Source organism: Bombina bombina, chromosome 1 (genome assembly GCF_027579735.1).
Source record: "Bombina bombina isolate aBomBom1 chromosome 1, aBomBom1.pri, whole genome shotgun sequence".
Lineage (NCBI taxonomy): Eukaryota > Metazoa > Chordata > Amphibia > Anura > Bombinatoridae > Bombina > Bombina bombina.
In genome coordinates, this window is record NC_069499.1 from 560,250,646 (window position 1) to 560,277,465 (window position 26,820).

General features: G+C 37.2%; 2 protein-coding genes across 2 annotated transcripts in view; one reads left to right on the forward strand and one right to left on the reverse strand.

Annotated features, from left to right (window-relative positions):
• The window catches only part of LOC128645631 (uncharacterized), a 67,009-nt gene extending 62,926 nt beyond the window's left edge, over nt 1-4,083 (reverse strand). Inside the window, exons 1-2 of the mRNA XM_053698749.1 lie at nt 3,940-4,083; nt 2,913-3,490 (exon numbers count right to left, since the gene is read on the reverse strand). Of these exons, the coding sequence (XP_053554724.1) occupies nt 2,913-3,490; nt 3,940-4,004 (643 nt within the window). The 5' untranslated portion in view covers nt 4,005-4,083. The remainder of the gene's footprint in view (nt 1-2,912; nt 3,491-3,939) is intronic.
• Nucleotides 4,072-26,820, forward strand: part of NME9 (NME/NM23 family member 9) — a 120,664-nt gene continuing 97,915 nt past the window's right edge. Inside the window, exons 1-4 of the mRNA XM_053698748.1 lie at nt 4,072-4,359; nt 23,936-23,993; nt 25,046-25,149; nt 25,998-26,069. Of these exons, the coding sequence (XP_053554723.1) occupies nt 4,327-4,359; nt 23,936-23,993; nt 25,046-25,149; nt 25,998-26,069 (267 nt within the window). The 5' untranslated portion in view covers nt 4,072-4,326. The remainder of the gene's footprint in view (nt 4,360-23,935; nt 23,994-25,045; nt 25,150-25,997; nt 26,070-26,820) is intronic.

The window sequence follows — 26,820 nt, forward strand, 5'->3', positions numbered from 1 at the left end:
GACACTTCTGGAGACAATATTTTACACCAAAACATCTGGTTCTTTTCAGAACCAACACATTTTGTTTGTGTGTTAATGTAGCACTGCATTCAGCAGAGCTGGTTCTGGTAGGATCCTGATATTTTTGTGTCCAATAGCTTTAAATTCAGGAGTATCTGGATGTGTTTGTGTGGAAAACACATTTGTGTGTACCTGTCTAAATTATATACAGATCGTGCAGGATCCAGCTGTTTTTATGGAAAGAAATTAATATAATATAATACATACACACACAGGTGGCCCTCGGTTTACGCCGGTTCAATTTGCGCCGTTTCAGAATAACAACTTTTCAGTCATGTGCAGTAATTAAAATAGCCAGTAGGTGGAGCTGTCCGCTTGTTTTGCAGAAAAGTTATGCAACTTAAAAGGGACAGTAAACCTCAAAAATAATGTTATATAATTCTGCACATAGTGCAGAATTATATAACATTATATTAACGCAAACTTTATAAATGTTTTTTTCAACCAGCGCATTGGGCCAGCTGTATAGTCACACCCCGGCCCGACCGCGCCATAACACTAAGTGCAGCTCGCTCCTGCTCTGTCTGACAGCAGGCTCTGGTAGTATCCTGGTGTTTTGGTGTATAATAGCCTTGGATCCAGCAAAGCCTGGATGAGTTTGTTTCTAGACATTTCAAAACATTACATAATTCAGATACATCCTTGTTAACTTTTCAGGGGATTGACCATATTCCTCTATGGAAGAGAGGTGGCAACCCAAAGGCAGAACATGCAGTGATCTGAGATGTCATCACAGAAAATTCAGCATGTCTGCAGAACTAATAGGACACATGTAGAAACTCTTAGCACTTTCACTTTACAGCACTGCTTCACATTAGACTGTTCACTTCAAACAGAGCTTTGCTCTTTCTGCACTGTTAGTTTTCTTTAACAGTGCGTCCAGAGCAAAGTGCTATTTAAAGAGAACAGTCAAATATGGAGCAGTGCTGCAAAGCAGCAGTACATTTATTATTGACCGTCTCTCAGGGAGTCTTTCAACCTCCCCCTTAGCCTTTCCTGACCTACAAAGCTGTGACTTCTGAATGTACCTTTTTTATTACTACATTTCTACCTTGTGATGTTAGATTAAAAGAAAAGTTAAAAAAAAATTATATGAAAGATTTTAAAAACTTAGCTTTACTCTCCAGTTAATCAACACATTGCACTTGAGCTGGTGCTTTAGTGTAACTGCCTAATTTAAAATGGAATTTTATTTGAAAATGACCTGCAGAAAAATTCTCAAAAAAAATCTCATTGCAGAAAGTGAAGGAAAGTTCTGCCTCTGGGGGTGGCAATAGGAAGAACAAGCTATATATAAATATACACTTTATTTATATGTTTAAACAAATTGATATTTAATTATATGTAGTAATTCAGTATTCTGATTCTTAGGGTTCTCATATTTTTTTAAGTCAGAGGACTATATGTAGATCTTGATATAGTATTGTAGAACACTTAGAAATTACAAATGATGAATCTAATCTGTCTATTGAAAGACTGTTGCACAAATTAAAAATTATGTATTTTTCCAATATCTTGAATATTACCAAATATGTGGATTAAAATTGACTATTTTGTTAATATATTGAGAAATTTTGAAAGCAATTCTTAACCTCTGTAGGAACATCAATGTACAGAAACTATCAATAACAATGTATCACATTTAATTGTACACTACATATGAGCCGGAAACAGGATTGATATAATCTTTGTAAAATTGATGTATATGTATCTTTAAAAATGTAGATATACAAGGTGTGTGGTCTAGTCACCGGTATGCAGCGACCAAGTGCGCATGAAACGCATCGTCAGACTTTGACCGCACTTTCTCTGTTTTTAGAAAGTGCTTCACCTCTTATGTTTAGCGTTTGCTAATAAATTTTTGAATTTTTATTTATATATGGACTTTTGTTGGTTTACTTCAGTGCGCACTACCCCTTGGATTTATTTGCATTAAAAACATATGGATTTTGTATGCGATTGTCTAAATTAGACATGGATCAGGTTGGTTGTGGCTATTTTTCTGTAATAAATGTCAGTTCTGGTAGGATCTATATGTTTCTGTTTAAAATATAATTAGATCCAGAAGAGTCTGCATGTGTTTGTGTGGAAAACATTTGGATTTGTGTGCGTTAACTATGGATCCAGCTGTTTTTCTATTAAAAAAAAAAGGAGATGGTGCTAGTAGAACAGTGATGACCCACCAGTGTATAGATGCATTTGTATGGAAAACACTCAAATTTGTGTTTGACTTTCTAAATTAGACATGGATCCAGCAGGATGCGGCTGTTTTTTGTTAGAGTTGGTTCTGGTAGTATCCAGATGTTTTTGTATAAAATAACATTAAATTCAGCATTATCTCAATGTGTTTGTGTGGACAATACCTGAATGTGTGTGTCTAAATAGGACATGGATCCAGACGTTTTTCCTGTTTAAAAAAAAAAATCTGGTTCTGGTAAAATCCAGATGTTTTTGCATAAAATATTGTTGGATTTAGAAGTGTCTGGATGTGTTTGTGTGGGAAAAAAAAAATAATTTGTGTCTTTTTAAGGGGGAGTTGGTTCTGGAAGGACCCGGCTGTTTTTCTGTAAAGAAGTGTTGGTTCTCAACAGGACCCAGATGTTTTTGTGTAAAGAATTGGTGGATCCAGAAGTGTCTGCGTGTGTTTGTGTGGAAACCACTTACATTTGTGTATATCTGTGCAAATTAGACATGGATACGGCTTTTACCCACACCCCTTTACGTTCCTGTTCACAGTAAAAGCGATCTAGCAATGCACCAGTAAAATAAATATATATATTTATATATAAAAAAAATAAAAAAAAAAAAAAAATTCCCCAACTACCATTACATTCAAGTAAATAAAGACTAACCTAAAACGCCAGTTTTTTTAACTGCTGCAGTTTTGTTTCTCAGGACTTTGCGTTGACATTTCTGACAGGCTTCACATATAATATGCTGCTCCTCCCGGCTTGGACGTACAGTTTCAAGTTCTGCCATTTCCTCATTACTGTAAGGATAGGAGAGGTTCTCTCGTTCACTCATGGATGCATACTGAGAATCTACATCTTCTAAGTCAGGCTCCAGGTTTTCCTTGTATTTTGATGCGTCCTGTGTAAGCGCATCATGCACTTTAAGACTTTCCTTTTCTGAAGCACTGTGCAACTTGGTGTGCTGTTGCTCTTCGCTGAACATGCTGCATCCTGAGAAGGTGGTATGTCCTCCCCAATAAGGCAACTTAACAGCCCTTTCATTGTCCCTGTGAATCCCCGCAGCTATAGGAGACTCTAACAAACTCAGTGATTGATTTCCTTGTGTTATTTGACTACATGAAGCACTGCTCCTGTGTATAGTCTGGTAGCTGCTTGGCCTAGAATGCTGCCTGAAGTGGTGATAGCCACCTCTCAACCATAAACTATTTTCATTTCCATTTTTTACCAATGACTGATACCTATAATAAGAAAAAAAAAAAAGTTAATAAGCCAACTACAAAGCAAAAAACTAAAAATTCTAAAAACATGAACTGGTGGATACATTTTCATTGACCAATTCAGAAATTCCAAACAGTAACTATACAAAATTTTAAACCGTTGAAGTATAAGAGGAGTTGTTACAAAATAATATCAATGAGATTTTTAGTAAATTGACCAATTTAAAACATTGACCCTGTTTTTTCAGAAACATGAACGCAATACTTCAAAGTGTATTTATAACAGCCAATATTGGTTTTCTACGTCAGGCATATTCATAAATAGCGTAAAAATCTCTAAATTATTGCACTCTTAAATGCAGCTGTGCACATATTGTATCCTTCCAACGACCCTGCAACTCTTCCCTACTCTCAAGCAAATTAACCGCCATGGTTTCTGTTCCCCATTCCCATGTTGTACCGCTACATACACCTCTTGAAACTCCCGGTCGATGTCAGTCACCTTCAACGAGTTACAAATACGCCAACGTTCCATTTGCCACTACGAATTACTACGAAAATACTTGTGTGCCACTGCTCGCTCAAACCCCTTCCTATACTAAGCGCTGATTGGGGTTCACTAAAACACAAAGTGCTGATTGGAAGGCTTTCGTTTCGACACATTTTGAATATTGAAGTCTACAATTGGGTGTGCTGTAAATTCGATCGCTGACGATTGGTTGGGCTCATCAGTCTTCTTGTTTTGGGCGGGCTTGAGAGGCGACCTGACAACAGCAACGAGAGCGTCAGGTTGCTATGATACTGAGACGCTTGTTCTTTGGGGAGAGGGGTTTCAGACAGAAAAGACACCAGAAGACATGGCCAGCAAGAAAAAGGAGATTGCTCTGCAGGTGAGATTAGATATCAGTAGAGTTAAAAAACATTCGTTAAATAAAAAATAACTCAGTTTATTACTAATCGAATTGATATAATGTCTCAGGAAAAAAGGTAATAGTAAATAGGCAGATGAGAAAAAGTTATTTTTCTACTCTAAGTAAAATAGAAGAAAACGTAAAACTCTGTAATTTCTTAATAGTTAAAAGCTAAAGGACTAGTGATAGGAGCTTCAAATGGCAGTAAATATTATTTTTTATATTTTAAAGGGACATGAAATCCAACATTATTTATATAGAGCAGTGTTTCTCAATCTTTTTGTAGCAAGTACCCATGTAGGCATACACTTGTTTTCTATGTACCCCAACTGCAGCACAAATATTATTGATATTTTACATGAGCAAAAATGGAAATCATGTGTATTACTTGATCTCACAATTTCGTATCAGATATCTTATATAGGAATCAGATATTTCTTTATATTTTGGCAATATTACAATATTAAAACACAGATATATATAGTCCATTGATATTAATAATTATATGCAATTAATGTGATTCTTACATTAAAAAATAGGAAAATAAATGGTTTTCTGCATGATGAGGAAAGAAAAATTAATGGTACCATCTTTCTATTTTCAATAACCATTTCATACACAGTTTATTTCTTGTTTTATTGCTGCACACTTCAGTATGATGCACTTTACCTATTTCACAGTGGCACATTTATCTGGCACTCGTCTCTGTGACACTTGGTCACAGTAAAACACTTTCTGTGTTCAGATCAGTAAAGCTCAACTCCAGCCCTCATATGTCACTAACAAGACAGAATCTAAGGTTTTACTAATTTGAGGTGAATCAGTGACTGAGCAGTGGTTACACCTAGGCAGGGAAATACTCACCCTCTGCCCTGTTAGGAGTCATCAGGGGTAGAAATGAGAAACACAGCTTTCTTAGATATTTAACATTTGCAATAGCTACATCAGGAAACATAAATAATGAAGGCCAGTCCCTGGAGTACCCTTAACAATGCCCTAGTACCCCCAGGGGTACATGTACCACAAGTTGAAAAATAGGATATAGAGCATTTTAAACAACTTAACAGTTTACTTCTATTATTAAATTTGCTTCACTCTCTTAGCATCCTTTTGTTGAAGGAGCAGCAATGCATTACTGCAAGCTAGCTGAACACATCGGTTGAGCCAATCACCAGCTAGCTGCCAGTAGTGCATTTCTGCTCCTAAACCTACCTAAGTATGCTTTTCAACAAATGATACAAAAAGAAAGAAGCAACATAGATAAAAGATGTACAATGTAAAGCTGTTTAAAAGTACATAATCTATTTAAATCATGAAAGTTTAATTTTTACTTTGCGGTGCCTTTAAATATTTCTATTGTGTCTTTAAAAGTGCAGTATAAATCAAAGTTGTATTGCCAGGAGCTTATTGTTGGTAAAGCTTTCATACATTTCTTTTTAAGTATTTTGAAGATTGTATATACAAACCTTAAAATAATTAAAGGATAAACAATTAAGAATAGGTGTATTATTTTTTTCCAAAGTATATAGTAGAATCTGATGTAAACTATAAAGGGATTATAAAGTTAAAATTAAATTTTAATGGACCATATAGAGCATGACTTGTTAAACACATTTCCCATTTTCTTCTATTATTATTTTTTCAATTTTTCATTTTTATTTATTTTCCAAGAACATATACGATTCCATTGTCAGTATGAATACCACAGATTCAATAACAGAAAAAGAAAACAAACATGATATAAACTTAAGACCAATCATTATTAACAACAAAATACAGTCTAGGGCAAGAAACACAAAAAATAATCTTAATATTAATTCATATGATGTTTCTGACCTAGTGTTACATAATTATAGTCATTAGCAACAGATACAGTGAGGCAAAAAAGTATTTAGTCAGCCACCAATTGTTCAAGTTCTCCCACTTAAGAAGATGAGAGAGGCCTGTAATTTTCACCATAGGTATATCTCAACTATGAGAGACAAAATGTGGAAACAAATCCAGACAATCACATTGTCTGATTTGGAAAGAATTTATTTGCAAATTATGGTGGAAAATAAGTATTTGGTCAATATAAAATCTCAATACTTTGTTATATATCCTTTGTTGGCAATGACAGAGGTCAAACGTTTTCTGTAAGTCTTCACAAGGTTGTCACACACTGTTGCTGGTATGTTGGCCCATTCCTGCATGCAGATCTCCTCTAGAGCAGTGATGTTTTGGGGCTGTCGCTGGGCAACACAGACTTTCAACTCCCTCCAAAGGTTTTCTATGGGGTTGAGATCTAGAGACTGGCTTGGCCACTCCAGGACCTTGAAATGCTTCTTACGAAGCCACTCCTTTGTTGCCTGGGCGGTGTGTTTGGGATCATTGTCATGCTAAAAGACCCAGCCACGTTTCATCTTCAGTGCCCTTGCTGATGGAAGGAGGTTTGCCCTCAACATCTCACGATACATGGCCCCATTCATTCTTTCATGTACACGGATCAGTCGTCCTGTTCCCTTTGCAGAGAAACAGCCCCAAAGCATAATGTTGCCACCTCCATGCTTCACAGTAGGTATGGTGTTCTTTAGTTGCAACTCAGCATTCTCTCTCCTCCAAACATGACGAGTTGTGTTTCTACCAAACAGTTCTACTTTGGTTTCATCTGACCATATGACATTCTCCCAATCCGCTTCTGGATCATCCAAATGCTCTCTAGCATACTTCAGACGGGCCCGGACATATACTGGCTTAAGCAGGGGGACACGTCTGGCACTGCAGGATCTGAGTCCCTGGCGACATAGTGTGTTACTGATGGTAACCTTTGTTATGCTGGTCTCAGCTCTCTGCAGGTCATTCACTAGGTCCCCCCGTGTGGTTCTGGGATGTTTGCTCACCGTTCTTGTGATCATTTTACCCCACAGGGTGAGATCTTGCGTGGAGCCCCAAATCGAGGGAGATTATCAGTGGTCTTGTATGTCTTCCATTTTCTAATTATTGCTCCCACAGTTGATTTCTTCACACCAAGCTGCTTGCCTATTGCAGATTCAGTCTTCCCAGCCTGGTGCAGGTCTTCAATTTTGTTTCTGGTGTCCTTTGACAGCTCTTTGGTCTTCACCATAGTGGAGTTTGGAGTGTGACTGTTTGAGGTTGTGGACAGGTGTCTTTTATACTGATAACAAGTTCAAACAGGTGCCATTAATACAGGTAATGAGTGGAGGACAGAGGAGCCTCTTAAAGAAGAAGATACAGGTCTGTGAGAGCCAGAAATCTTGCTTGTTTGTAGGTGACCAAATATTTATTTTCCACCATAATATGCAAATAAATTGTTTCCAAATCAGACAGTGTGATTGTCTGGATTTGTTTCCACATTTTGTCTCTCATAGTTGAGGTATACCTATGATGAAAATTACAGGCCTCTCTCATCTTCTTAAGTGGGAGAACTCGCACAATTGGTGGCTGACTAAATACTTTTTTGCCCCACTGTATATACATTTTTTCCGTCTAGAATCTTAAAATGTTTTTTTTTTCTCCTTTTCTTTTCCTTTTCCCTTTCCTTCTTCCTTTCATAGTATAATAACATAAAACATTAATTACAGCAATATACAATCTATGTCAGGAAACACAAGAAAAGTCTTATCGGTATCTAATTCAAATTATGTTTCTGGTCAAATGTTATATAGTTATAGTGGCTAACAAAAGAGATAAACCTTTTCTCATCTAGAGTCTTGGTATTTTTTAATTATAATAAAAAAAATAATAAAACATGAGAGAAGAGGTGTAAAAAACAGGGGGGTAGGGACCCTGCAACTCTCCCTCACAATCCCCACCAAAATCTACATCCCAGGGGCCATTAATACCATGCTACAGGGAACACATCACACAAAATTAGACCTTCAAAATAGGTGGACCTATGGAATTGCTTAGTAAGTATGTATTACGTTGACAAGGGGTAAGACTGAAAGGGACAATGAACCCATTTTTTTGTGATTCAGATAGAGCATACAATTTTAAGCAACTTTCTAATTTACTGCTATTGTCAATTTTTCTTCGCTCTCTTGCTATCTTTATTTGAAAAAGAAGGCATCTAAGCTTTTATTTTTTTGGTTCAGATTCTGGACAGCACTTTTTTATTGGTGGATGCATTTATCCACCAATCAGCAACAACAACCCAGGTTGTTCACCAAAAATGGGCCAGCATCTAAACTTACATTCTTGCATTTCAAATAAAGATACCAAGAGAATAAAGAAAATTTGATAATAGTAGTAAATTAGAAAGTTGCTTAAAATGTCATGCTCTATCTGAATCACAAAAGAAAAAAATTGGGTTCAGTATCTCTTGAATGATTTTCAACCATTTCTTAAAAAATTTTTTTTGCTTATTATGCAAAATGGATATATTATATTGTTCAAACATAATTTGGGACTTTATTGCCATAATAAACACAGAAAAAGAGGGGACTGTCTGATTCTTCCTATTTTTCAGAATCAAATTCCGGGCAATCATAATAGACGTGTTAACTAAATTATAGTTCTGTACATCCGCAATCTTTTACAGAAAAAAACATGTTTTGATTCTATGGAAATTGCATCAAAAGAGTTTTTATTCAGCCAGTAATTAACTTTCTGACAGAATTGTGAAATGTTTGGACACAACCAAAAACAATGGAGAGCGTCAGCTGCTGGAAAATTACATCTGTACCAGCTGCCATGACAATTAAGTGACCATTTAGTCAGTCTAATCAGCCTAATATAAGCATTATTATTTAGTTTTATATGTGATTTTTTTTATTTTGCAGATAGTGAGATGGGGGGGGGGGGGGAAACTCCATCTTTGCAGTTTAGAGATTGTTTTAGCTATCCTTATTTTTATGTATCCAGACCACTTCAGTTTTATCAGTGTTAATTTTATAACCAGAGAATGAGCTAAAGAGCTCGAAGAGCTTAAAGGCCATAGAAATATTTTTTGTGTGTGTTTTTAAAATATAATAATAGGTCGTCTGCATATAGTGATAAAATACATATCTGATTTCCCAAACGTATTCCCTGTAGTTCTTGTCTAAGAAGAATCGCTAGGTGTTCTATAGCAAAATTAAAAAGTAGAGGGGAAAGAGGGCAACCTTGTCTGGTTCCTTTATTTAATTTGAAGAAAGATGTACAGCTACCATTGACTAGAATAGATGATATGGGGGAATTGTAAATAGCTTTAATAAAGGCTACTAAGTTTCCTGAAAAACCAAAGTTGACCAGGGAAGAATATAAGTGATCCCATATTATTGAATCAAAGGCTTTCTCGGCCAAAAGCTAAATGTTTGGATGTTATTTTATATTTATGCAATTTAGTCCAAGAATTTTCTAAGATTAAATATGTTCTGCGGATATTTTTAGTTAGGGACCTCCCACACATAAAACCGTATTGATCCGGATGGATAATTTAATTTAACAATATTTTAAGTCTGTTAGCTATAATAGAAGTGAGCATTTTGTAATCTGTGTTAAACAATGAGATATATCTATATGACCCAGGGTCTAGGGGGTTCTTACCTTTTTTTTAAATTAAGGTTATAATTGATGCCGAGAAATATTTAGACATTACTTGTTTTTTCACATAATAATAATAATTCAATAAATGAATTAAAGGGTTAGATATTTCTGTTTTAAGTATCCTATAAAACTCCGTAGGGAGTTGATCTGGCACGGTGGCTTTATTGAGTTTAGAGGCATCAGTAGCTTCCATAACTTCCTCCAGTGTAGTAGGGGCATTTATTAGGTCAAGTTGAGATACAAGAACTTTAGGAGTATCAGTCTTATTCCAGAAAATCTCTTTATTATCTATATTCATTTCTCTTGATGCATAGATATTCTGATAGTAGTTAAAAAAATCCTCTTTATATCCGTAAGTTCTGTAAAATGGTTCCTCCCATCTTTAATACTTTCAATCGGCCAGATTACAAGTTTTGCGTTATGAGTGGCTCGGTAATAACTTGCAAGTTATTTCCACCGCTCACCTTTAATAGTGCTGCTATTACAGGTTTGCAAAAATCCGGCATTAGCAGGCAATATGGCAGCCTTGAGCTCGATACCGCACACAAATACCAGCACTGCTTTGAGCTGGTTTTACCTGCTCGTGCACAATTTCCCCATAGACATCAATGGGGAGAGCCGGCTAAAAAAAGCCTAACACCTGAAATAAAGGAGCGTAAAGCTCCGTAACGCAGCCCCATTAATTCCTATGGAGAAAGAAAATTTATGTTTACACCTAACACCCTAACATAAACTCTGAGTCTAAACACCCCTAATCTGCAGCCCCTGACATCGCTGCCACCTACATTACACTTATTAACCCCTAATCTGCAGCCCCCAACATCACCGCCAACTACATTACACTTATTAACCCCTAATCTGCGGCCCCTGACATCGCGCCACCTACATTATACTTATTAACCCCTAATCTGATGCCACCAATGTCGCGCAACCTACATAAATTTATTAACCCCTAATCTGCTGCCCCCAACGTCTCTGCTGCCACTATACTAAAGTTATTAACCCCTAAACCTCTGGCCTTCCACATCACTAACACTAAATAAATATATTAGCCCCTAGACCTAACCCTAACTTTAATATAATTAAAATAAATCTAAATAAAACTTACTATCATTACCTAACTAATTCCTATTTAAAACTAAATACTTGCCTATAAAATAAACCCTAAGCTAGCTACAATATAACTAATAGTTACATTGTAGCTAGCTTAGGTTTTATTTTTATTTCACAGCTAAGGTTGTATTTATTTTAACTAGGTAGAATAGTTAGTAAATAGTTATTAACTATTTACAAACTACCTAGTTAAAATAAATACAAATTTACCTGTGAAATAAAACCTAACCTGTCTTACAGTAACACCTAACATTACACTACAATTAAATAAATTATATTAATTAAATACAATTAACTAAATTACAAAAAAAACCACTAACTTACACAAAATAAAAAAGAAATTATCAAATATTTAAACTAATTACACCTAATCTAATAGCCCTATCAAAATACCCCCCCCAAATAAACCCCCCCTAGCCTAAACTAAACTGCCAATAGCCCTTAAAAGGGCCTTTTGCGGGGCATTGCCCCAAAGAAATCAGCTCTTTTACCTGTAAAAAAAAATACAAACACCCCCCAACTGTAAAACCCACCACCCACACAACCAAACCCTACAAATAAAATCCTATCTAAAAAAACCTAAGCTCCCCATTGCCCTGAAAAGGGCATTTGGATGGGCATTGCCCTTAAAAGGGCATTTAGCTCTTTTTCTTTGCCCAAACCCCTAATCTAAAAATAAAACCCACCCAATAAACCCTTTAAAAACCTAACACTAACCCCCGAAGATCCACTTATAGTTTTTGAAGACCGGACATCCATCTTCAACGAAGCTGGGAGAAGTCTTCATCCAAGCGACAAGAAGTCCTCAACGAAGGCGGGAGAAGTCTTCAAGCAGCAAGAAGTCGTCCTCCAGGCGGGCAGAAGTCTTCATCCAGACGGCATCTTCTATCTTCATCCTTCCGACGCGGAGTGGCTCCATCTTCAAGACATCTGGGGAGGAGCATCCTCTTCATACGGTCCTAGCCGTACACCGAAAGTTCCTTTAAATGACGTCATCCAAGATGGTGTCCCTTGAATTCTGATTGGCTGTTGTTGGAAGCTATTGATGAAATTAGCCAATAGGATTGAGCTTGAATCCTATTGGCTGATCCAAACAGCCAATAGGATTGAGCTTGCATTCTATTGGCTGTTCCAATCAGCCAATGGAATGCTATTAGTTATATTGTAGCTAGCTTAGGGTTTATTTTAGTTGAAATTATTTTTATTATTATTATTGCAGAACATATAAAACTTACATCACATATTATTTGTTCAGGTAAGATCCCCTGCCCTTCCCACCTTTCAAAGAGAAATCTTCAGTTTCTTGTCTAGTAGGCATGAGTTTATGTGATGTCAAAATTGTGGAAATAAGATTTTAGCGTAGCTTCAACCAGAATATTCTGTATGTCCATGCATCTGCATATATTATTATAACCTCTAAAAGCGAGAGGGGTGTATATCATCCAAGATGCAGAAAAGTCCCTGTAACAGTACAACCGTTTTCCTCCCTCTATAGCTTTCAAATACATAAATGTGTAGATAATAACAATAAACATTAAACAATAAAACAAAACATAAACTTTAACTGTAACTTGCCTGTCTCAATTAATCTTCTTTCGGAGATCCAGGGAGGAAGCCCCTCTGCTTACTCTACAAGGGTTTCTCATAAACAGTCAGTGCCCTATGTCCCCTTGTAACTTTAATTTAATGTCTGTGTCTTGTAGTGTTTGTATATTCTAGTTCTTTAACAGTAATGTTTCAATATCCCTTCAGGATCCAGTAACTCCATATCTTTAGAAATTGGTCATGAGTTGCTTGTATAAAGGAGGCTGATTCGGATAACTTATATGTAGCTTTGATCTTCTCTATTATTTCTTCCCATGTGGGGGCCCCTATCTTCCAGTGTCTGGCCACACATATCCTAGTAGCTGTGCATAGTGTACGTATAAATGTGTTGATGGCTTTGTTAAAGGGTTTAACATGTTCGTTTAATAACGCTTGGGACATTGTTAAAGTTATACGTTCATCTAGGACATCACTTAGTAGTGCAGATAGCCTAGACCATATCCGTTGTATCTGGGGGCATTCCCACCACATGTGTATGTAGGTCCCCGTCTCAATACATCCTCTGTAGCAATTTTTGTCGCCCTTCTGGTTATAGTGTGATGTAATTACTGGCGTGAGATACCATCTGAAGGTGGTCTTAATACAATTCTCTTTAAAGTCTGCACTGATCAGACCCCTCCCTGCCGTATAGAAGATTTCTTCCCAATCCTCTTTTGATTGGATTTTATTTGTGTCTGATTCCCATTTTTCCATTAACGGTGTCTTAGAGATGTTTTTGGCCATTTGTATTGAGATGTATATGTGAGAAATACGTTTTTTGTGTCTAGTACTTGAACTGGTGTATCGTTCTAGTGTGGTCAGATGTTGTCTGGGGTTGCGAGTTATAGTGCTTGATACGGCTGATGCCATCTGTAAGTATAAAAACCAATGTAGCTTTTCTGGTTGTAATTTGTCTTGTAGTTGTTGGAATGTTGCTAGTTTACCGTTATGTAAGAAGTCCGCAACTCTATAAAGTCCTTTGTTTTCCCATTTTCCTATCTGACTGTGAAAGTCCTGGTGCATAAGAGTCCTAATTGTTTTTTTTAGTGAGTCTGTAGGTAATAAATTTAGAGAAGAAGACAGTGAATTCCATAGTGCCATCATCTCCCCTGTTAGTTTAGAAGCTTGCGATTTGTTAGAGATATGTCCCGGTTTTTCCCAAAGAATATCATCTGAGTGTTTGTAACCTGCCATCAATGTCTCCACTTTTACCCATCTAAGGTCGTTTGGTCTTTTACCTAGTAAAGTGGTTTGTGCTAGTCTTGCCGCCTGGTAGTAGTTTATGAGATTGGGAACTCCTACCCCTCCTAGTTGCCTGTGGCGAAGTAGTGTATGGGATGGGATTCTAGCTTTCTTACTGCCCCTTATAAAGCCAATCAAGTCCGTTTGGAGTCTATTGAGGTCTACTAAAGGGATATTGATTGGTAAGGTCCTAAATAGGTATAGAAGTCTTGGGAGAATGTTCATTTTAACAGTCGATAATCGACCATACCACGAGAAGCCACAGGCTTTCCATGTTTTTATCTCCCGCCTGATTGTTTTGTATAGTGGGACATAATTCAATTTATATAGTTCTGCCATATCACTTGATAGTTTAATACCTAGGTATTTCAATGCCTCTTTTACCCATTTAAGTGCAAAGTTAGTGTCAATTAACTTTTTAGTGTGATTTGGAAGTGCGATAGGCAGCGCTTCGCTCTTGTCTAAGTTGATTTTGTATCCTGAAATGTCTGAGTAGTCTTGGATAATTTGATATAAATGAGGGAGAGATGTTAACGGTCTGGTCAGGGTGAGGAGGACATCGTCAGCAAACAGAGATATTTTAAATTCTTCCCCCCCTATCTTGACGCCATGTACCTCTGGAGCTAAACGGATTGTCGCTGCCAACGGCTCTATACAGAGTGCAAACAGGAGTGGTGACAGCGGGCAGCCTTGTCTTGTCCCGTTCCGAATGTTAATACGTTTGGATTGGTAGCCTGCTGCTCTGATGTGTGCTGTGGGATGTGAATATAAACTTCTAATAGCCTGCATAAATGGACCCCTGAATCCCAGTCGATCCAAAACTCCAAACATAAAGTCCCAATCTATCCTATCGAACGCCTTCTCCGCGTCCAAAGACAGGACCAGAGAAGGCGTCCGTGTTTTGTTCAGGTATTCCACCAGGGAGATCATACGTCTAGTATTGTCCGGGGCTTCCCTATCTAGAATGAATCCCACCTGATCTGGATGAACCAGGTCAGGTAGGTGTATCTTAAGTCGGTTTGCTAAGATTTTCGTGAATATTTTTATATCTTGGTTGATTAGTGATATGGGTCTATAATTTTGGCACAATTTCGTGTTTCTTCCCGGTTTGGGAATCACTAATATCTTAGCTTGAAGAATTTCGTCTGGAATTTCTTTGCCTTGTAATATGTCGTTGCAAAGTGTCACTATATGTGGGATTAATGTTGTTTTAAAAAGCTGGTAATATTCTCCTGGGAAGCCATCTGGGCCAGCTGCCTTCCCAGGTTTCAGTTCCCTGATAGCATTAAGTACCTCCCTGGTAGACACCTTCGCATTCAATTCATCCCTAACCTTGTCCTCTATGGGTTTGAGTTTCGCATTATCTAAAAATTTGCCTGTCATTTGCTTAGTATGATCAGTATGTGCCGTTTTTTCTCCGTCATATAATTGTGCGTAATACAGAGCAAAACTATCCGCTATTTCCTGAGGATTCGAGGTACATGTGCCATCCCTTTTTAGAAGGTGTGGAATTGTAAAACATTTAGTCTTTTCTCTAAGTCTATGCGCCAAGAATCTGTCAGGTTTATTAGAGTAGAGGAAGTATTGTGCTTTCAATGTTTGCTAATTCTGATCTTTTAGTCTGTAGTTCCTGAAAGACTTCTGTCGCTAAATTCTGTTAATGGAATTTGGTGAGTGTGTCTATCTGGGACTGAAGTGAGTCAATTTGCTGTCTATTAGCTTTGGTAATGGCTGATTTCTCTTTAATGAGTAATCCCCGAATAAAGGGTTTGTGTGCTGTCCAGGTATTAATTGGGTTGGTAGTAGATCCTACATTTAATTTCCAATATTCAGATAGAGCTGAAGTTATGGAATCATGTACAGTTGGGTTTTGTAGTACGTAAGGGTCATAGGTCCAGGAGCAAGCCGAGCTAACTTGGAATGTCTCTTTGATGTGTACATGGATTATGGAGTGGTCCGACCAAGCGCATGCGTGAATGGAAGAGGCTGTCAAGTCTGGGATCCATATCTGACTCAAATATACATAGTCTAATTTAGAATAGGTCTTGTGTGCATGAGAGTAGTAGGTGTAATCTGTGGTTTTACCGTATAAAGTGTCCCAGGAATCTATTAAGTTATGTGATAAAAGGGTCTCCTTAATCTTTTTAACCAGTGAGTTGTGTCTCATCTGCTTCTGAGTTAGTTTCAGTTTTTCTGTGCCCTGAAATGTATACATTGATATATTAAAATCACCCCCTAATAAGATCCTGGCTTGTGACCATTGAGTCAGTAGGTAAGCGATGTGGGAAAAGAAGGAGATTTGTGTCTCATTTGGGGCATATATATTGCAAAAAATTATTTGTTTATCCCTTAGTCTTCCTCTCAGAATTAGGAACCTTCCCTCTGGGTCTACAATTGACTGTTCCATTACAAAACCCAAGGAGTGATGCAATAGAATTGACACCCCTCTTTTTTTTGTATCTGTGGTGGAGTGATAGTGTTGGGTATAGCGCTTTGACCAATACTTCGGTACTACTTCCTTAGTAAAGTGTGTTTCTTGTAAGTAAATAACATTCGCCCTTAACTTAGAGTATTGATTCAAAGCCATCCTGCGTTTCAGGTCTGTGTTAAGGCCCCGTACATTGTGTGAAATAAGTCTAATGTCACCTGTCATGACTTACATTACTGAAGTGAGGGCTTCCCCCCCGGCTCTGCCGTCTTTTTCATTACCTCGGATTGGAGACATTATACATAGGTGTTTCAATATCCGTCTTACCCGGATGGGCAGGCTTAGTAGTATTAGAGAACAGGCATGAAAAATAAAAACAAACTTGTCAATAGACAAAAACTTTTTCAACATAACAAAAAAGAAAATCTCCTCTCCCCCCTTCACCTATAAACAACAAGTGAGTACTTTATGCCCCTACTGCTAGGTAGCTTATAACTAGCAAAGAATATTATTTTAAATTAACATATTAAACATTTTCAGTTATCTAGGTCTATTTGGCCATGTCTTTGAGCTATCAGTATTCAGTTACTTTTATCTGGACCATCAGTCTTGTGTTCTGTGTTTTTACCTAGATAATCCCTTATCTTAGTCTCTAGTAAGTGAAGCTAAGAGTGACACCAATAGATATCAATGTATCTCCACCTTCCAGCTTATGAAAGTGGAGAGATATTAAAAAGTGGTATCCCACTTTATCTCCTTTATCAGTTACAAAAGTTATACAACACCTCCTGTGATGAGCTGTATGTTGTTCCTCATGTCTTGGCTTTTCTTTTTGACACTTTCATCCATTTTTGCCTCTGAGGCTGTCCTGCTTCCAAAGAGTGCTGTGGTGCCTCTGTCTCATTTGTTATCTGCGGTATTTCTGGCGCTTCTATTTGGATAATGTTGCAGATTGCTGGAATCTCTGTTGGGTCTTTTAGGCTTAGCGTTCTGCCTTTGTGTAGGATATGCAGATTGAAGGGGAATCCCCATCGGTACACTATTTGGTGTTTCCTCAGGAGTGTAGTGAGTGGTTTCAGTTGGCTTCTTCTCTGGAGAGTTTTGACACATAGGTCCTGAAAATATTGAATTACTGTCCCCTGAAATTTAAATGTTGGGTTTTTCCTCGCAGCTGCGAGGATTGCTTCCTTTTCTGGGAATCTAAAGAACTTGATAATCACATCTCTTGGTGGTGCATCTTCTTTTGGTTTGGCCCTTAAAGCCCTGTGTGCTCTTTCTAATTGAAATTTTCCATCATCTACCTCTCCTGTGATTGCTTGAAAAAGTTGTTGTAGATAGATGGGTAATTCGTCTGCAGACACCGCTTCTGGGATCCCTTTTAGTCGTAAATTGCACCGTCGGCTTCTATTTTCAAGATCTTCCAACTTGTCTTGGATGTTGTTCATTTCTTGTTGTTGTGTAGTTAGAGTGTGATTAAGGGTAGTTAAATCTTCTGTGGTGGTGCTTTCTGTTTCCTCTAACGCCGTCACTCTGGATCCTAGTTCTGTGATGTCCTGCTTAATTTCTGTGAGACTATTGGTGACCATATTTTGAAAAGAATCAAATTTGTCCCATAGCTTGTCAAAGTTCTTGTTGATGTCCTGTTTGGACACTAGCGTCTTTAGATCAGCTCTCGTGACTGGGGTAGTTTCATCTTCATTAATCTGGGAGTCTGTTTCTGAATCTACATCTTCCTCTATGATATTGCTTGCGTTTTCTGTCATTTTTTCTCCCCTTACTGGTTTAAAAAATAAGGCAGCTGCCGGTGTTTTGGGCCCTTGCGAGGATTTATATTGCTTCCTGGCCGACATATTTGAAGTCGGTTGTTGTGTGGCAAGTTACGGCTTTGCTATGTAGATTTTGAGGTATATGTTGGTTTGTGGGTTTTGCTTTTAAACCCGTGCGTGTTAAGGGGTGTGTATGTTGTATACAAGGATTTGGTGTACAAATATTGCCTTGCTGTAGCGATGCACTTAAGCTTCCAGACAGTAGCTTCTTTAATAATATATTCACTACCAGGTTTAATATAGCTCCTGGGTTCTCTGTTTACATGCACTCCTATAAGTAATAGTTCAGTATCCCAATTAACATTCAATCTAGAGATATCTTAGTAATGTGAATGGTAGAAGTAGAATCTGTTTATGTTTTTTATTTGTCTTCTCAATAAATCAGGCCTTTTGGACAGTGGCGTTGGAAATCAGTGTAATTTAGTTCTTTTATTTATATTGTATTTCCAGCAGTGTGTCTCTCTCCCTGCCTTCCTTATTATGTGTCTTTGTAGTATTGCAGTTTCATTTTCTCATAATATTTCTTATGCTGTCTTAATTTTTGCTAAGGGAGTCATATTATCTTAGTGTTTCATCAGTCTGTTGTTTGAATCAATTACAGATGAGATAGGAACAAGAGTCAACAGTGCCGTTTTTTCCCCCTTTTTTTTTAAAAAAAAGAAGGTAGTTTGTTTTCTTATAAAGTGGGTCATCTACTATCAGTTACTTGAGATCTGCATTGTGTGCTGTACATTTATTATCATGCTGTGATACGGGACTCCATATTTATTTGTAGCATAGTATTATACACATCACTGTTAGATTACTTTCCCTCTTGCTGTTTCATTCACCTCTTAATATTTTTATATTCATGTAGTCGTGACCAGGGTGACCCGGTTTTGCTTACTTGTCTGTCGGATCATGTATCTGTGTCCGATGCATCTTATGCTTTAGTATCTCCTGTTGCTTAATCTGCTTGTCTGCCGGTGTCCCTACTGTATCAGGAGTTGCGCCACGTGGCGAAGATGGCGGCTCACACCGCTCCGTTGCGATTAAGTTTAGGTGCCGTACAGCTTGTGAGTGTCTGATTCACCCTCCAGCCTTCATTGTCCGTGTTCACCTCTCCTTCACTGAGTGATTCCTATAGCAGGAAAGTTCAATTTGCCCTCTATAGTAGTTAATTTGAGCAGTATGTAACGGAGCTCTGAGATTACAGCTCCATCTTAGTGCGGCTCCAGGCTCCGCCTCTTAGGGTTTATTTTATAGGTACAGTATTTAGTTTTAAATAGGAATTATTTATTTAATAATAGTCATTTTTATTTAGATTTATTTTAATTATAATATATAGTTAGGGGTGTTAGGGTTAGATTTAGGGTTAGGTTTAGGGATTAATAACTTTAGTATAGTGGTGGCGGGGACTTTGGGGGCGGCAGAATAGGGGTTAATAATATTTAACTAGTGTTTGCGATGGCAAAAAGAGGAGAATGTTCCAAATCCCTTAGCAAAACTTCGTGAGGCTGACACTCAGGTTGATTAAAAGAAATAATCTTTATTAGAATAGTCCATAAGTATACAGCTAGACACCAAGGGTAAAAACAAAGTGATACAAAGTTTGACCGGTTTCGGTCAACAGACCGTAGTCATAAACTTAAAATCTTGCAACATGTGCATACTATTTAAAACAAATAGCCTCCTCTCATTGGAGGAGCTCAACACACCCATGTTTAACCCTTTAATTACCTGGCTGAAGTAATATACAAGTGTACTAATACCTTAATCTGATAGTTATTATAGTTGCATTCACATATGTACAAGTGAAACCAATAAAAAAATAAAACATAAACATAATGAAAAAACAGAAGTATACTTATAAATATAATCAAAACCATGTTCATAGACCCACCATATCAAAAGTTGTCTCATAAGAAGTATGTTATAACAAAGGATATAATGGTGATTACTAAACAGATTAGCTGTGACATGATAACCAACTACCAATAATATAGGGGGGTACACATATGTGCAGCAGCAATATACTGCATACATTGTTCAAAAGGCTATACACTAATAGATTTAGAAAAATTATGGAAAATTTAGTATATGCGTACCGCAGTATGCTGCAATGTTTGCGATGCAGGAGTGCGGCGGTTTAGGGGTTAATATGTTTATTATAGTGGCGGCGATGTCCGGAATGGCAGATTAGGGGTTAATATTTTTATTATAGTGTTTGCGATGCGGGATGGCCTCGGTTTAGGGGTTAATAGGTAGTTTATGGGTGTTAGTGAACTTTGTAACACTTTAGCTATAAGTTTTATGCTATAGCTTTGTAGCGCAAAACCCATAACTACTAACTTTAGATGGCGGTACGAATCTTGTCATTTTAGGCTGTACTCACTTTTTGGCCTCCCAGGCAAAACTCGTAATACCGGCGCTATGGAAGTCCCATTGAAAAAGGACTTTTTGAAATGTGCGGTAGTTACGTTGCTTTACAGCCAAAAAAGTGTGCGGTACAGTCTGATGACAAGTCTCGTAATAGCAGCGGTAGCGAAAAAGCAGCGTTATGAGGCTTTTTCACTCATAGCGCAAAACTCGTAATCTAGCCGAATGTTTTTTTTTTCCTGGCCTTATCAAGTTTAAATAAATATTTAGCGGATTTACTATAATGTCCCTTATATATGGCATTAATTCTAATCTCTTCATTAGTCATTTTTTGTTTCTAAAAAAGATCCCTATCCTGCCGAGCCGTCTTATATTTACCCCAAAATGTTTTGATTGGTGTGTAAATATATTTCCTGTATGCGTTCTTAACCTCATTTGAAAGCTGAAGCTCACGCGCTCTAAATTTCTTTTTGGCTTTAATTATATAAGCTTTGCTCTAAAATAAGTTTTCACTGTCTCAATTTATTGATATATAAAATATTATCATCTCTAAATTCCCTCCATGTATGTTACAACCAGTTTTGGAATGGAACATTATAAATCAAATGTTTAAGTTTTTTTCCAAATTGGTGAAAAAATTTTAGATTTTTGGGGTGAGCTGGTGGTCTTCCTGGGAGAAAGTCTGTCAAGAGTCAATAGGGAGGTCAGATCAAAATCACTGGCTATGATAAGTTTTTGATTAATATATTGAGAGAGCCTAGTTATAATTGTGTTCCAAAAATCACAGTCAGTACTGTTGGGTCCGTAAATATTACAGAATATATATTTTTCCTGTGCGATTTCAATGCTCAGAATCATCCATCTATCGTGTGGATCAACTTCGGTATATAAAATATTATAACTAAGATTTTTGTTTATTAAAAACGCCACTCCTTTCTTCCTCCTGGAACACGGATGCTGTAATCTGACCTACCCATTTTCTTTTACGTTTGGCAGCTTCTTCCAATTTTAAGTGTGTCTCCTGTAATAGCACTGAATCAGGATTATATTTAGCTAAATGTTTGATTATTAATTTTCTTTTACTAGGAGAAGTTATACTACCTACGTTCCATGAAAGACATTTAATCACATCCTTCATTTTCTAGTTAGTAAAAATAAAAATTGCAATAGTAATCCTAGGTAGAAAGACGTGGTGGGGAGGGGGGTGCAGGGGAAGAGGGAGAAAAAAGAAGAGAGAGAAGAAGAAAAAAAAACAACAACAAAGTAACCCAAATTCCTGATAAGGGCCTGGTATAGGGCATACATTATAGCTTTGTCAGAGATCATATAGTTAAGAATTATTTACGTTAAGTCAGAGTACATTCTTCTTTTTACAAAATTCCTTAGCTTCTGCACTATTATTCAAGGTAGTAGAGGCTTCATCCTCTTCTATTAAAAGTTTGGCTGGGTAGATGAGTCTAGTTTTATAGCCTGCATTAATCAATTTTGTGCAAAATGGGGATAGTTCTTTTCTTTTAGCGGATGTTTCACTAGAATAGTCGTGAAATATTAATATTTTAGACTCTCCTCTGGTAAAGTTACACATTTTTCTCTAGAACCTGAGTATATTCGTTTTGTCTTGATAATTTAAGTAGGGCTGCACAACTAATCGGTAAGATTGATCATAAAAATAGTTGTCAAAGAATCTCATTATCAATTAGGTGGTCAGCGATTAGTTGGTTAATTGCACAGCACCAGCTGCTTCAATCCGATGAACTCCTGCACATGGTATTGTGCAAACATTTTTATTTATTATTATTTTTTTCTATCCGATTAATGGGATAGAAAAAAAGATTAAAAAAATAAATAAATTAATTTTATTTTGCACAATCTTAGTTGCAGTAGATCATCAGATTAAAGCAGCTGGTGCTGTGCAACTGACCAACTAATCGCTGACCACCTTATTGATAATGAGATTTGTTGACAACTACTTTTATGATTAAACTTACTGATTAGTTGTTGCAGCCCTAAATTTAAGAATTTAACCATTATAGGTCTATTTTAACTCATTTGTGCTGGTCCTAGTAGGTCCTACTCTGTGTGCCCTTTCAATAGCTAGTGGCAAGTTGTTTTGTGACATACCTAGAGCGAGAGGGAGTATTGTATCCGCCAGATGTATTAGATCAGCGTATTCTCTGTAATATTATAGTATTCTCTATCATTTTTAAGTTGTTCCGCAGAGAGCGGTCTTCTAGATCATATATTTTATTTTGCATTGATTTAAGTTGTTTACACTGAATATCTAAGATCTGCACCTGCCTAAGAAGTGTGTCTTCAACCTCTGACACCCTATTCTCGACTTCTGTAAGTCTACTTGCGAATTGTCCAGAGGCGTAACTAGAAACCACAGGGCCCAGGTGCAAGAATCTAAGAAGCCCCCCCATCCCCCTAACCCCTCACCAAAAGGTGAATTTGATATGTGAATCAGATTACATGTCTACAAAAGGAGGTACCCTGAGCCCACAGTCTGTGAGATGGTCTGACCCCCTATTACTGTATATACTGACACTGTTTAACCCACCAGTACTGTATATAGTATATAGTATAGTGACACAGTCTGTAATCTGCCGGTGAGATGGCTGGCCTGACCCTACCCGCCCCAGTACTTTATAAAGTGACCACAGTAGTCAGTAGGGTTGCCACCCGTCCCTTAAAATACAGAACACTTATAAGTTACACATGCTGCAGGGTGTGCAGGGAGGAATATGAATAGTGCTGTCCAGAAACACAATGCATGTTCCTCCCTAAACACCCTGCAGCATGTGTAACTCATAAGTGTCCAGGAAAACATGGCTGAGGTGGCAACCCTAGTAGTCAGTGACATGGTCCAGCTGGGAGAGGGTTTCCTATAGTATAGTGGAAAATGGGGTAGATGGTGGGAAAGTGATCTGGGAGGGAAGTATGGTAATGAGGGTGGGGTAGCTACACTATAGGAGAAAAAAAGTTTTTTTTTGCTCAAATAAATAAAAATGACAGCAAACTGGGTACTGGCAGACAGCTGCCAGTACTTAAGATGGGGGCTAATAGGTAGAGGGGAGAGGTTTAGAGAGCTGTTTGGGGAGATCAGGGAGGTTGGGGGTAATGGGGGATTCTACACTGCAGAAAATATATTTTAAATAAATATTTTATTAAAAAAAAAGCCTTTTATTTTCATACTAGCAGACTTTCTGCCAGTACTTAAGATGGGGGTGACAATTGGGGGGCGGGGGAGGAAAGAGAGCTGTTTGAGAGGGATCAATTAGGGATCGGGGGGTGGGAAAATTGACATGCACTGATGTACATTTGAAAGGTATCATTAACACTCCTCTAGTAACAGCAAGATACTTTCTATACTTTAATAGAGATTAATTCTGTTACTATCAGTTCTTTAGCCTACAACTGCAATGTTATCTAGCACTGTGTTTACTGTACACAATACAATATTATTCTTTTGTTTCAGATAATTATTAATAACCAGGAACAATGGGAAGAGGCCCTGTCTACAAAAGGACTTATTGGTAAGAATGAGTAGATACAGTTGATGCTATTCAAAGTTATATTCAGCACAGCAATATCTATTCTTTGAGCATTGCCTCTTCAGAATTGCAACTAAAATCCCTTCTTCATTGCCAAGTGTAAGTCTTTACATCTGCGCAGTTGTCAACTTTTAAAACAGTAACCCACTGAGCACAGCATTTCCATCTATCCTACCTCTAACACTGCAACCTATCACCCTTTCACAAACGTAACCTTTTTAGCGCTACCTATAAATCATTCAGCTCTGCAAAGGTAAAACCTGCAGCTTTACAAACTGAAGCCCATCTTCCAGCACTATAACTCTGTAACCTGTTGGTTATTTCTTGCATTCATTTTGCTTTCTAAATGATAACTGCATTCTGCATTATCCTCAGCACTGCTACTTTTAACCCTTTTAGTACTTTAAACGTTTACCCCTACAATACTGTAAGCTCTTAAAGGGGCAATAAAAACAGATTGGAAGCTGTAGCAAGCTGCAGTTTCATATCTGAAAAGCATTTTACAATTGTTTTGTCAAATTAGTATATTGTAACCTTTTGCATTCACTAATTTCCATGTCCCCTAAAAAAGGGGTACCTGCTAGCCAATAATAACCCTGTACATATGAATGTGTTATGAATGTGCATTGCTATTCACTCATGTGTAGTAAAAGAAAGAGAGTGATATATTGTCACCCTGGCTCTTTTATTAAAGGGGGGGGGGGATTGCATTTATACTGCTCATGTAATCATTTATAATTATAATTTATTAAACATGTTTTTATACAAACATACATTTGTAACTTCATTCTGCTCTTTAAAGGGACAAAATTGAATCCCCATAATTATGCCTTTTACACAATTTGCACTGTTGTCTCATTATTTATTTTCCCAGGTTTTCCTGTAAATAAACTCTAAACATGTTAGTAGTTCTCCTGTAGGATCTAAAACCGAAACTCTAGAAAACTAAATCATATGTACCAGAATATATTTATTTATGATCTCTCAATTCAGTCTTTAAAGTTATAGCTATCTGTGACCTCCTTTTTCCTCAGTGGTTGATGTTTATCAGGCTTGGTGCGGTCCTTGCAAAACGGCAATCAGCTTGTTCCGAAAAATAAAAAATGAGCTAGGAGATGACCTTTTGCACTTTGCAGTGGTAAGAACCTCACAGTGTGAACTCTTAGCAGAATGTAGAGAAATTTGCTTTTTTATCTTTTGAATTTGGATATGCAACCAGCTAATTTTACTTTGCAACACAATGCTATCTGTTCAAATGCAGCTTCACACATGAGGCAGGATGTTCTAGATAAGCTAGTGATTTCTAGAGATAATAAAAATACTAAAATGCTTTTGTATAGAAATCAGGATGTCAGGGAGCCCTTCTAGTAGTAAATCCCTTATTACACACAAATACATGGCTTTAAAGGCACTGCTGTTTTTTTTTTTTTATTTTGCCAACACTAAATAAGGACAGGACGTTTTGCAGGGTCAATTGAATATATCTGAAGTAATATATATATATATATATATATATAGGGGCCTATCTATCAAGCTCCGAATGGAGCTTGATGCCCCGTGTTTCTGGTGAGCCTGCAGGCTCGCCAGAAACAGCAGTTATGAAGCAGCGGTCACAAAGACCAGGCGGACAGAGCAGGCGTACAGACACCGCCGGAAATCAACCCGATCGAGTACGATCGGGTTGATTGACACCCCCCTGCTGGCGGCCCATTGGCCGCGAGTCTGCTTGTGAGCTGCTGGTGCAATGCTGAATACGGCGAGAGTATTGCTCGCCGTATTCAGCTAGGTCTGGCGGACCTGATCCGTACTGTCGGATCAGGTCCACCAGACTATGATAAATAGAGGCCATAGTCTCTTGCAATACAATGCTTGATACTTGTGTCATTTAAAAATCGCAAATACCTTTTAATGTTTATACAGTTTGATTCCTTATCATGCCCTTTAGTAACCCCAGCTCTCCAACATGATTTGTGTTTTCTAAACCAGGCTGAAGCAGATAGCATTGATTCCCTTGAACAGTACAGAGGAAAGTGTGAGCCTACCTTCCTGTTTGTTGCAGTAAGTAATACTTTGCATCAGTCACATGGCACTAGGTAGCATGAATTATAGTACTTAATGACATGTAGCAATTACTCTGTATTTCAGGGCAATGGATAGCTTATGCTTTTTTAGAATTAGGTTTTTTATTTTGAGGGGTTGGTTGGGTGGTGGGTTTTACTGTTGGGGGGTTCTTTGTGGGGGTTTTTTACAGGTAAAAGAGCTGATATCTTTGAGGCAATGCCCCACAAAAGGCCATTTTAAGGGCCATTGGTAGCTTATTGTAGGTAAGTTTTTTTTTTTATTTTAGGACGGAATTTTTTATTTTGATAGGGCTATCAGATTAGGTGTAATTCTTTTTTTATATTGGATAATTTTGTTTTTTATTTTTTGTAATTTAGTGTTTGTTATTTTTTGTAACTTAGTATTTTTTATTTTTCGTAATTAGATACTTTGTAATTTTTAGAGTAGTGTTAGGATTTTTTTAAGGTGTAGTTTAGTTTTATTTAATTGGTAGTTAGTTTAATTTTACTTTAATAATTATATTAGTTTATTTTTTAGTTTAAACTTAGTTTTTTTAATTTGACATTTGAAAGTTTTAATTTAATTTAAGGACTTAATTTAATGGAAATTGTAATTTTAATATAAAGTTAGGGGGTTGTTAGGTTTAGGGGTAAATAGTTTAATTTAGTTTATTTCGATGTGGGGGCTTTCGGTTTAGGGGTTAATAGTTTAATTTATTATTTTTCGTTGTGGGGGCTTTCTGTTTAGG